The 12,950-nt window shown below is 39.7% G+C and overlaps 1 protein-coding gene across 1 annotated transcript in view; it reads right to left on the bottom strand.

Annotated features, from left to right (window-relative positions):
• Positions 1 to 12,950, bottom strand: part of KCP (kielin cysteine rich BMP regulator) — a 140,734-nt gene that overhangs the window by 104,228 nt on the left and 23,556 nt on the right. The window contains exons 4-5 of the mRNA XM_089676951.1: positions 6,450 to 6,667; positions 953 to 1,136 (exon numbers count right to left, since the gene is read on the bottom strand). Of these exons, the coding sequence (XP_089533077.1) occupies positions 953 to 1,136; positions 6,450 to 6,667 (402 nt within the window). The remainder of the gene's footprint in view (positions 1 to 952; positions 1,137 to 6,449; positions 6,668 to 12,950) is intronic.

The raw sequence follows: 12,950 nt of genomic DNA on the forward strand, positions 1-12,950 counted from the left end.
CCAATCAGAGAATGCTTTGTATTTATTGAAAAAAACATTTAAGAAGTTCTGTGAATAGCAGCTGTGCCAAGTGAGCGCTGCCCTGTGTTCACTATGCAACACAGGACTCCGAAGACCGTAGCAATCAATGTAGTAACGATGATTACTACTGTGATTCTCCACTTCCACAGTGGTCACATAGGTAAGGACTATGTATAATTACAATGTTCCAAACTGGACTAATGAAACCATGTGATAAAATCATACCTGGAGTTCAGCTTTTATGTCTGATCATTGCAGTTGACGGTAATTATAAAATGGTTAATTTAATGGTGAATGGATAATTTAATGCATGAGTTTTATGCTGTCAATATACATTTCTGTTTCTTTTATTTTCCTTGCAGTATGTCTATAGTTATTTTTTTTTGTTTTGGATATAGTATAAAATGGTTCAAACCCCTATCAATTTTTCTAATATCTTTCTTTGTTTCGAATGGGAACTTACAAACACACTTACTATCCTGGAGACATAACAGGAAGTGAGGAACAATATCTTCTGATTCAGGGGATATGTCCTCTTAGACAGATGTCACCAAAACAAATTTGGACCTTGGAAGATATCCTTTCACCTCCCACAACGGTGACAGCCCAAAGGTTTTGGATTTCCTATTACTTTCTGTTCCATTGCCAATGTTCACCAGGTCAATCAGAAAAGGTGACTCTCCTCAGCAAGGGCACAGACACCAACTAAAAACCTACCAGAAGTTTTAACCTTTCCAAAAAAAGGTTTTGGCTATGGATACACATTAGACCTGATTGCCTCTTTGAAAGGTACACAGGATCACTGCTACTTCAGAAAGCAGCATCTTTTCTACTTTACATATGAATGAGTTCAATAAAACATTCATACAAAGTGAAGGCTGTGCAAGACATCCTACAACGTACCATTAAAATAAAACGACAGTTAACTTACAGAGACATTGAGGCCAATCCTTACGCAGTGAACACTTAACGGAACCTCCCACGCACACACAGATGTTACATGTGTCTTTCTTCCATGTCTCACTGTCCTGATACTCTTTTCCTTCCCATAAACATGAAGGTCGGCGACATTCGCAGCTCTCCAAAGCTTTCACCCTGGCTTGTAGGTCAGTGTTCTGTAGAAATCAGTTTATATTAGGTTTGTCTTTTTAGGCCACATCATATCACAATATACTATAAAATCCCTGCTGGTGCAGATACATTTTGACAAGCAGAATTTTGATGATTTTTTTTTCTTCTTCCACAAAAACAGGTACTATAAAAAAGGGACATGTAAACCTTCTATAAACCTGACACTTTTATTACATGATAGGTCTAAAAGTGTTTCTAGATACAGTTCCGATGTAAACCAGAAATTCTTTTGCATGCTGTTAGCTTACGTATACGCTACAAACCAGACTTACCATTTCAGAGATCCTTACAGAACATCCTTATTAAAGTTTATCTACAAATTTAACAAAGTGCAATTTACCAGTTCTTAGATGCAACTGCTACATTGTTTTTCTTTTTTCCAGCAATGGATAAAATGGGGACTTTCATAGGTACCTCCAGATTTAAGATATACTTTTTTATTTGTTTGCTGGCCTTAAGAAACATGTACTGACACACAACATTTATAAAAACTTTCTTAGTTACTATAAAATATACAGATGCTATAACAGTCAATATACTTTTGAACTGCCAAGCCTCCATATTCTCCACATAACCATGATTATCTTTTATATTATCTCAATTTTGGCTTGGGCATCACTGCTGGGATATACTGTATATATTTATCTCTTCATTTCTTAGGAAGGCCATAGATTATACAATTTTATTTCCTGCAACCACAGGTTACAGGAAAGAAGATTGCTTGATTCTCCCATCAACACTGACAGAGCCAAGGTGTTCTTCCGACGGGGGGTGCAGGGGATCGTCCCTGCTAGGACAACACTGATTATTTTTAGCAGCTATAGCCGCTGACAATAATTGCATGTACAAATCCAGCACGCTGGTTGTACCCAAGTTGTACAACAATCAACTTGGGTACAATAGCCTGCCCATAGGTGGTTCGTATCTCAGCCGATCCCTGCTGAACCAGCCGAGATTCAAACTATCTATGGCTGGCTTTAGACAAATGTCCACTTTATCAGAAGAAACATAGGAGATAAATGTTAGAATAGCATAGGAGGCAAATGGTAGAATAACATAGTACAGTTGCACTCAGTTTAAAGATTTAAACCATCTATGACCAGCTTTAAACAAAAGTCCACTTTATCAGGAAGAACATTGAAGGTAAATGTTAGAATAGCATAGTACAGTTGTAATCAGTTTTACAGTGTTTACAGTCTCTATCAGAATTCCCATGTGCAGCTTTCCAGATAATTCCTTTTTTTCTAGTTTATTTTCCTTTCTTTTTACCTGGCAATCCTGTGAATAACACACTTCCTGTCCTTGCGTGGTGATGTTCATTCTATTGTATGTATGGAGAAAGTCATGGTTGTCCTCCAGGCTAGACTTGAAACATGCCTTCCTATTTTCACCTCTATTTCATTGGGGATGCAGGGATTAGTAATTTACAGAAGGAAAATAACATTGAGCTGTTTTCCATTCAGCTCACAGCAAATGACAGGGGAGCGTCAAGTGATACAAAACATAATAACTAAGGGGGTTCAGATGATAAAGAAAATAAATGTTTAGTTGTTAAGTGGGGCAGGAAAGGCTTCTCTACAGAGATCGCTCTGAAAAAGTCCTGGAGGCAAGTATGGGAGAAGATGATGAGGGAGCTAAGAGGTCTTGGGAAGAGCAGGAGGTCTTTGGAAGAGCAAAGAGAATGATTTGGTTGGTATTTTGAGAAAAGATAAGTGATGTTGCTAAGGGAGTCGTGGATGGCAATGCAGGTTGTTGTTAGTGTTTTGAATTTTTTTGGTGGAAACCAATGGAGGCATTGGCAGAAAGAACTGTTAGTAAGGTGGAGTCTGGCAGCACCATTCATGATGGACTGAAGGAAGCAAAGTATATGTAAAGGTAAGTCAGTGAGGTGGAGGTTGCAGTAGTTGAGGCAAGAGATAACAAGGTAGTGAACTGAAAGCTTTGTGGTGTCATTGGTTAAGAAAGGGCTTATTTTGATGCGGAAGTTGAGGAGTCAAGATTTGGACAGGGATTGGATGTAGGGCCGAAATTAAGAGAGTTCAGAGTCCAGGATTACACCTAGTATTACTGTGCTTGTTCAAAAACATGTTCTTTACCAATTAAAACTAATACAGCCACGCTATTTAAAGACTGCAAAGCTGAAATGCATTAAATGTTTATTTTTTTGTGTTTATATATCCATTAACAATTTTAAGTACAGCAAATGCCATGCACATTGTTAGTAGACGTTTGGTATTACTCTGTAATAAAGAAACATTCTAAGAGCACAACAAAGAGCTGATTACAATTTATTTATATTTTTACTTTATCAGGATTAATTAGCTATGATCTTATATGGCACATATACTACAGTATTTTCATGCCCCAAAGTTAAAATATTTGAATCCACTAAAATCATGTCTATATGTACCTAATGAAACTAAAGTATCCACAGATGCATAGGATGTACACATTTGTCAAGGTTATTAGTATCTCAGATAAATGAAACACCTGGCTGTTAGGAACACTTGGCCTCTGAAGAATCATATACTACGCTAAATGATTAGCTCTAATGTCTGGTACCAGGAATGTTAAGCTTAAAATGGAACATTTATCTTAAATACTTAATCCAGTCTCTAGGGAATCCCTATCAGTTTGGGCCTTTTGACACTCTGACCCAACGTGACTAAATACAAAAACAACGGTCTTTGTCTTGAGTTCATGAAATGGTATCTGCAAATCATTTTTCACTAAAGATTCCCAAAAGACTTCTTGTAAAACACATTTTGTGAGTAAATATTTCAATCCAAATATATTTGGAATAGCCTTAAATCTGGTCACAAAGAAATTACTAGCAAATGTTAAAAGTAAAAATGTCACAAACAAGGGTAATTCAAACTGAACATATGATGGAAACCATGCATAAGCAGAGGTTATCTTAAAAAAATAGTCATGAGAGATGTATTGAGGCTTGCTATGCTAAGCATTCCTTTTGAAAAGGTATGTTTTCTAGTTGTCATGTTGATGCATTGGCTTCAATAAATTCTGATTCAGTTATCTCAGACAAGTGGAGATGTAAGGAATTCTGACACTTTTCTGATATTGTTTTACAGCATTCATTTTTGGGTCTGTATACCAAATGTATTGATGTCAGACATACAGTTGATAGGCAACAAGCATTTTTATAAGAAAGCCAGCAATGGTAGCCTTCATAATTTCGAAAGAAGCTGCATGAAAGAGAGATCTGTAGATTCATGGGTATAGTCTGGTGGCAAAACGTATGGTAGATCTCAGCTTTCTTTTCAAAAGTCACCATTTTTCCTGCCTCTCCCACAGTGCTGGATTGAGATAGGACTCTGATAAGTATACAGGTGAGTGAAGGAGCAATACAAATACTGGGGCAATTTTTACCTTAAAGGAGAAATACAGCCTAAGAGCGTGTTTAGCTGTACTTTTCCTGTGGATCACAGGAGTGCAGTTCGTTCTGCACTCCTGTGATCCGTTTTCAGCTAACAGTAGGCTAAAGTCAGCCGTCAGCTGATGTCACTCTAAAGTCGGGATCCACCCAGATATCTGGACCGGCACCTAGCTCAGCCTCTCAGCCTAAGTCAGCAGTTCCCGCCACCTCTACAGCCCAGCACTCCAGTGAGCACTGGCGGGGGGGACAGAGCAGACAGCGGTGTCTGATAGTCACCGCTTTCTGCTCAGAGCGGTAGGAAGACAGTGGTGTCTGATCCCTTAGTTCACACCCTTAGAGCAGGTGTGGGACAGATGCATCATTGGATCACTGCTGCATCCACCTAGGTAAGTATGATTGAAAAAAAAAAACATACTTCTCTTTTAATGCAGGGAATACATTAAGGTAAAACGTGATTACCATTTATTTGCACTTTATTGTATCTTTAAAATTCTTCCAAGCACACTGTCCTATGCTTCCATTATTGCATTTCATATAAAGTACATATTTGTAGATTCTCTGTTGCAGCTCTCTGTATTTCAATGTACTTAACCCCTTCCCGCCCCTGCCTCTTGGCCCTTTAAATTGATCAAAATGCTGGGAGGCGGAGGTGGGCATTCCGATCATGTGACTGTTGTGATTGGCTGTCACAGCAGTCACATGATTGGAAAGCTCCCGATCGCAAGTATGCATCGAGAGTTTTCCATTACATGTTAGTTGCTGTGCTGGGAGCAGGCAGTGAGCGTGCTCTCAGCACAGTAAATTGTTTACAAATAGGCGCATATATGTGGCCGTTCGGCATTAAAGCCCACCTTCTAAGAGGCCCCAATATATGCGCCATGTTGGTGGGAAGAGGTTAATCACCCTTCCTGATCAACAACAGCTGAGATTCTTGCATTGGTTTTTATTGCTGTCTATTTCCCCATCAGGGCAATTCACCATCACTATTTGTTGAGTTTACCAATATTACTGAGAGTAACGATAAGAGAAAATCTAAAATTTTGGATCGTGTTTAGAACAGGAATAGAGGGGAAATCCTTCTCTGTTGACTCTAGTTCTGGTGACCCTCGTCACAACAAGGGATTTGCTCACTTTGGAGGGCTTTCCTCTCACTTTCTGTTTTCGCTATGGGACAAAATGTGACAGGAAATCTCCCTGCTGAGACACAAGTGACAAAAAAATGACTATCCAAAATGAAAAAGTTTTGCCCTTAATTGTACTGCAATTCTTACATCAAGTTACCTTTTGCTTGACTATATCTGTCTTTCGTCGGTTCACTCTGCTGATACCTATTGATTTTCTATGATATATTTCAGCTCTTATACAGGCCAAACAAGGCCCATTTAGACTGGTCACTCTCATGTTTTAAGGATACAGAAAAAGCCTAAAGAACAACCATGGGATAAATTAGATTTTTACTTGGTTTTCTGCTAATTTAAACAAACAGTGGTACACCTAATACAATATGTGAAATACTGAAATGACACAGTTGTGACACGTAATTTAACAATGTAATCTCACACTGCCAATTTAATTAACATTGCCAGCACATTCCTCCAAACTTCCCTGGAATGTATCAATCACAGAAAATATTCTGAGATTCAGCATCTGCAGGTTTGGAGAGCAGATTTGTAATTAGTTCCAGTGGAGAGCAAATTACAAGTTCAAAATGTGTTTGGTTCACTATTATCTCAAACTGTCTTTGAGATAAATAGGTAGGGAATACAGGTTAGAGACTTTATGGTGCTATGATCAAGCAAGTAAAACTGTGAGCAACACCTAAAAAATATAAAGTTTAGTAACTGAGAATATTTACTTATTAAAAACACATTTGTTTTCCTTTAAATGAGGCCTTGCTGACCTGAACTTTTACCATATCCAACATGTTGGTCAGTCCGTGTACAATGTCCTCCAACTTCCGAATCCTTTCTTCCTGAGTGAGAAGAGTAGAAGGAACTTCACTCTGTTGCTGCTGGTAGTTGCGAGTGTCAGAGAGATCTGGAGCTCTTGGCTGTCTCTGTATATCGTCATTATCAATGTGCCGTTCTTCCGGCAAGGAGAAAGGAAGAGGGAGAGAATCTGAGGAAACAGAAACACAAGATAAGTTATATATGTGTAGAGCTACCCCCCAGAGAGACCACTGAATCGTTTTGTGATTTCTCTACACACCTGAAGATGACACCTCCCTCACCAGCACTTACCTCTTTCAAAGAATTTATTAGGGAAAGCATAGTCTAAATGATGAGAGGATTAACAAGTACTTACACAAACAATAAGACAATAATGTTATTCTGAGAGATATGGTTAAAAAACAGTCCTAACTTGCTATAATAATCCCAGTTTTGTCACACTGGCCAGAGAACCATGAAAAAGGAAAAAAAGTTAGCTGGCAAAGTTGGGGCCCTGGAAGATATCACAGCAATTCCCAGTAGAAAAAATATTTACTTGTATGATATTAGTCTCTTACTAGACCCAGAGCACCCATTCATCCCCTTTTGGGTCTCTGGACACATGCTCTGATGCAATAAAAGTCAAGTTCAAGTCAAGCAGAGATAGACGTTGCTATCTCTCTTTCAATCCTGCTGAGACAGTCCCTCTATTCCTGCCTTAAGGCAACCCTACTGGGGCAGAACTATTTCATCGAACCAGGAAACAAGAAAAGTCAGTGGGCAAGAGGCCTCTCACCACAGTAGCATTTCTGCATAGTTTTGTGAATGGGTCCTCCCTCAATAGCTAGCAGTAGTAGCCAGTGGTCCTCTCCTGATATTCAGGAGTCTGCCGATGGTCACAGTCATTCACTGCATCCAGCAAGTGAAACACTGATCTCCAATTTGGGCTCTTAGGATCCACAGCCCCCCACAGAGTATAATGGCAGCAGCAGTCTCTGCTCAGCCCTCTTTTCATGGGTAGCACAGCATCAGATAGCTCCAGTGAATTCTGGTCACACACCACTGTTCCCCCTTCACTACAACCTTGTGGTGCTCCCTCTCAACTGCTCAGCACAGGAAATGGTTGTGGCAGCACATGGTCCCCATATTGACTTCCTCCCTGCACTCTGCAGACAAGTGGAAGATCTGGGCTATATTTTTCCAGCAGCCCAGTTCACTTTCTCTTTGCTCTGTTGCCAACCATCCATCCTGCAGACCCAGCCAAGATGGCTTCCCCCTGCACTGGAGACACTCCATAGACAAGCATTACAAAGATCCCAATAATGATGGCTGCTGAACCTTTGCATTAATGAATATTCAGTTTAACCATGTCCACACTGCAGAAGGATAAAACAGCAGCAACAAAGGAAGATGGTCCTCAGCAGTTATCAGCTACAGTCCAGGTTACATATGTTATACCACTATATTTATACATACAAACCAAAGATGACCATATGCAAACCAAGACCATAGAAGACATTTTTGGGCCATCATTTCTTGTTAGATAAGGGGAAGGAAGTATCTTTAGGTACAGGGACAAACTCTTTTACTACCGCAATCTCTAATGGTAGCAAGCTGCAGCAAAGTCTGATACTTTGTTAACGAGTCACCACCACTGTACAAGCTACACTGCTTTAGGAGACAGCTGTTCTTTATTGAACAAAGTCCATTTAAAACACAATATTGGAACAGATCAGCATGAAATAATTAATAACATGATTCAATGAAAACATTCAATGTAATTCAATCAGGTATCAGCTTTTAGGAGTTCTGTATGGTTAGGGGCTAGGGACCTCCAAAATTTTCAGCACAAGGTCCACATTGTATATTTTACAAATATTTAAGGGCCAAAAATAGTTATATAAGTCAATGAATAATAAATGAATGAACAAGTTTTTCTTCAATCTTTTTTTAATCAGCATGATATAATTAAGAACAAAAGAGAAAGAACTTCAGTAAAACAAAGAAAAGTCCTCCCCAACATCACAGTCCTCATCAGGGTCCCCATCAGAGTCCTCTGTAAATCAGGGTTCCCATCGGTGTCCCGCTTAAATCAGTGTCCCCTCAGAGTCCCACTTCCATCAGGATACCCATTGGAGCTCCAATAAATCAGGGTCTTATGTTATTATTATTTTAAGTACTGACACTAATGTAAATAATCTGGTTTCTGGACAGGTGGCTTCTACACCCCAGAGGATCTACATGGTCTCCTTGGCTTGAAGTGTAATGTAGCAAAAATGGAAACTTTAAACACCACACCACTGCTAAGAGGTCCTTTATTCCAATAAAAGTCAGGTTGACAATCCAAAAAATAGCCAATTGTCCCCGACTTTTATTGGAATAAAGTTGTATCAGGACCTCTTAGTAGTGGTGTGGTGTATCAATTACCATTTTAGTTACATTTCCCCTACATCAGAGTCATTGTCAGAACCATCCTTACATCAGGATACCATCAGGGTCAGCAGCACAGCCCCCTTACATCATAGTTCCTATCAGTGTGCCACCTTTACTTTGCTTACAGCATGGATGTAGTCAGTGAAGCTGCAGGACAGGCAGAGCAGGTAGCGATAGAAGAAGTTCCATCCTCCTGCCGGAGCAAGCACGTCATCAGTTGCTAGACTGCCAGCAGTACTAGCAGCCAACTGACTAGTAGAAAAAAAGAGCAGCAGAGGGAACCTGACACTGGGCTGAGAGCCAGACCCGATGCTGTAGGGGGCGGAATTTAGCCTGTGTGTTGTAAATTAGAAACTCCTGGGTTAGGCAAATGAAAGTTTACCAGTAACTGGTCTGTTTGCAATGTTTTATGGTATAAATCATTGAGAGGAATTTACTAAGATTGGAGCAGCTAGAATATGGAGCAGCAGTGCACAGCAACAAGTCAGCTTTCAGCTTTAATTTTCAAAGCTTAAAGCAGCACTAAACCCTCCTATCCTTTTCAGCCAAGGAAGTGAAGTTCTTATGCGGGCCATAGATGAGATAAAAAACGACCGAAAATCAGCCGAAAAAAAAAAAAAAATCGGACGATTTTTGGATTGTTAGTGCGGTAATCGGTCGGCCGTTTTTCGTGATTTTTGACCTTTTAGATTATCAGTCCTGCTGGAAATGAATCAGCCAAATTTGTCGTTCTGCCAACTTTCACGGCAATGATGGACAAATTTGCTGATCTTTTTCCGATATTTAAAAATGCGCATGAGCAGTGACATGAAAGAAGAGGGAAAAGAAGAAAAGGAAAAAAATAGAATATGAATGAAAAGAAGAAATAGAATATGAAGAAGAAGGAGAAAAAGAAGAAATAGAATATGAAGAAGAAGAAGAAAAAAAAAGAATTTCAGGCCGATATTATATTTGACATTTAAAAGTATAGCAACATTGTATCTATTTGTATCTGAATAGAAACATCTGTATCTGAAATGGATACAAATAGATACAATGTTGCAACTTTTTCCTCTTCTGCATATTCTATTTCTTCTTTTTATTCGTATTCTATTTCTTCTTCTTCATATTCTATTCCTTCTTCTTCATATTCTATTTCTTCTTCATATTCTATTTCTTCTTTTTATTCATATTCTATTTCTTCTTTTTATTCGTATTCTATTTCTTCTTCTTCATATTCTATTTCTTCTACTTCTGCATATTCCATTTCTTCTTCTTCTGCATATTCTATTTCTTCTTCTTCTGCATATATTCTATATAATTGCCGGCCGTAGACGGGAAGAAAATCAGCCGACCTTTTTTTTACCAATAGTGGTAATGTCGGCTGATTAAACGACCAATTTTTCATTTAAAAAAAAAAAAAAAACGTCCGGTTTTCTCCCCGTCTATGTCCTGCATAAGCCTCTATTTGACCTGCAACTACCTAGATGCTGCACATATGATCAGTTATCACGCCAGCCATTTGATGGTTTGACAGTTTGGTTGGCAGTAGAAGCAATCATGACAGTTACTGTAGCATTCCCGGCATGCTGGGAATTTAAATGTTTTTTGAAACCAGTAAATCGATGGGTTTAGTTGACCCTGGTTCACATATATGCGGCTGTGTGGGTCGCGTTTTGCATGGGCATGAGAGCCCATTCATTTGAATGGACTCCCATACCCGTGACATGCAGGAAAGAAGTCCCTGCACTTCTTTGGAAAACGCAGCCCACACAGGAACCTCGGTTCCCAGTACAGTTGCATTTTCCAGTGCGGGTGGCGTGCCATTAGAACTAATGGCACCCACCCGCTGGTCCGCATTTCTCTGTGCGGGTGGTGCCGCTGCACGGATGTTCGTGCGGATCCACAGTGGCACTACCTGCACAGATGTGAACCTAGGGTGAATCCAACAATTTAACAGTTTCCCTGAACAGGATGGGTACACACCAGTGAGCTCCAGTTTGGGTGCAGCGCGATTGTTTGCATGTTTTGCACCCAAACCGCAGCTCATTGATGTGAACACAGCCTTACATTCAAGGCATGTCTTCAGTGATAAATATTACAGTTACTGATGTGCTTATGGTAAACAAAAATGTTCAATTGAATTGCCAAGCCATCAAATGGCTGGTGTCCACGCTGATCACAAACTGCAGACCAAAAAGAGGCTAATATGGCAGCTTCCTTGACTGTAAAGGACAGAACTGTTAAGTTCCACTTTAAATGAACCAGCTAAAGCTAGGAGCTAAGTGTTTTCTATGTACATCTGCTCCAGATTCTGTTTGCTCCAGTCTTAGTACTGTCCTCATATTGTGCTTTTGTACATATGCATGTTATCCAGTGACCATCCACATTTTGTTTTTGTCTGCACAGGAAACATTGTTTTCATATACATACTGTCTGTGTGCACAGAGGAATCAAAGCCCCGGTTTGTGTAAGTAGAGAAATTTGTGTTTTGGACCCTGTAGGGGCTCCATTTCATTATGAAGTCTAGTGGAGCTCCTCACACCTCTATAACCTCTCTCCAGTCCCCAGCAGGGCCGATACCTCCAGAGGGACAATACAGATTACTGTTAGCGAGGGGGGAAACACTGCACTCACTGTAGAGCTTTGTTTGTGTGGGGAAGGAAGGTTACATAGTGAAGCACACTAGCCACGGAAAGGGGGAGGCTATGTTTCATTCACATAACTCCATTTTAGTCTGACAGAGGTTCATACTGATTTACTGTATTATATGCCAGTTATTGTAACTGGTTACCTATTTACAACATATAGGGGTTATAAGGTTCTTGCTAACGGTCATAATTCCCTTATTCTGGTTACATTTGTAATTAGGCTGTTGTATTCCTCTCTTGGCATGTTATTGTATTTTACTGTATGGTGAGGCTAATGTAATAGCATAATTGAGACTCTTTCCAAATAAAATGTGTCAATGATAACTTCAATTATCCAATCATATGAAAACCAAATTCTACTTTCCTTATTTCATCTGCAAATGGTTGGGTATTTAACCACTTCAGTACCAGCCTGTAAAACCCCTTCATTATCAGGCCATTTTTTAGTTTTCAATAGGTTATTATTCAGTCATGCGACACTGTACCCAAATCAATTTTATATCACTTCTTTCTGAGACAGAAGGCTCTTTCACTTAGTGGTATTTAAAAGCACAGTTTTTCTTACTGCATAAAGACAGAAAAATTAAAAAAAAAAAATCCCTTTTTTCTGTTGCAAAAAACATATCAAATGCATGGGAGAGACATCATCACGGCTCGGCCATTCAAAGGATCAGAGCCAGCGAACCCGAAGGCAGACCGGGGGAAGATGGAAGCCATGTCAGCAGTGACAGCGCACCGTTGAAGGGCTTTGTTGTAAGGTAAGTATTTCATAATGTGCTAGTATGTGATGCATACTAGTGTAACACTACCCCCTTAAGGATCAGTTATCAGTTATTTTCGCAGCTCCCTGTCATTCTTGACCCCACTCTGAAAGCCCAACCCCTGCTGACACCACAGTACTCTCCTGACCAGAGTAAATTATGACCAGAAAATAGTCTCACACACAGATTGGAGTGAACTAATAGGATGTTTATATTAAACTTGGATGTAAGCTCGGTCAAACAGCATAAATTGGTATATGTGTCCGTAACGGCAAATACCACTCTAATAATTCTAAGCAAAGAAAACAACACATACAGCAAAATCTCAATCAGTGTTGGCAAGCCTGCTATTCAGAACATAACCCAAAACCTCAAACCTGAGATGCTTCTACTCCCCAGTGAGCAAGGAAACTAAGGTAGAACTAGCTCACTTTGGGCTTTCAGGATCTGATGGCACTAAAACGATCCCAGACTTTATAGGTGGGAAGAGATGAATGTGGCAGTCCCTCAAAGGAATAATACAAGGGAAAAAAAGGAAAGAACAGATATCCCTTGACTTGGGTGGTGTCCCTTTAATGTACTAAGCAGGTTGCATACTTTAGGCAAAAAGGTGTCAGAAGTTGGCAGAAGCACTTGCTGGCAAAGGGCA

The sequence above is a fragment of the Staurois parvus genome, unplaced genomic scaffold (assembly GCF_062004578.1).
Source record: "Staurois parvus isolate SC_StPar_1 unplaced genomic scaffold, SC_StPar_1.0 ptg000175l, whole genome shotgun sequence".
In the NCBI taxonomy this organism is placed as follows: domain Eukaryota; kingdom Metazoa; phylum Chordata; class Amphibia; order Anura; family Ranidae; genus Staurois; species Staurois parvus.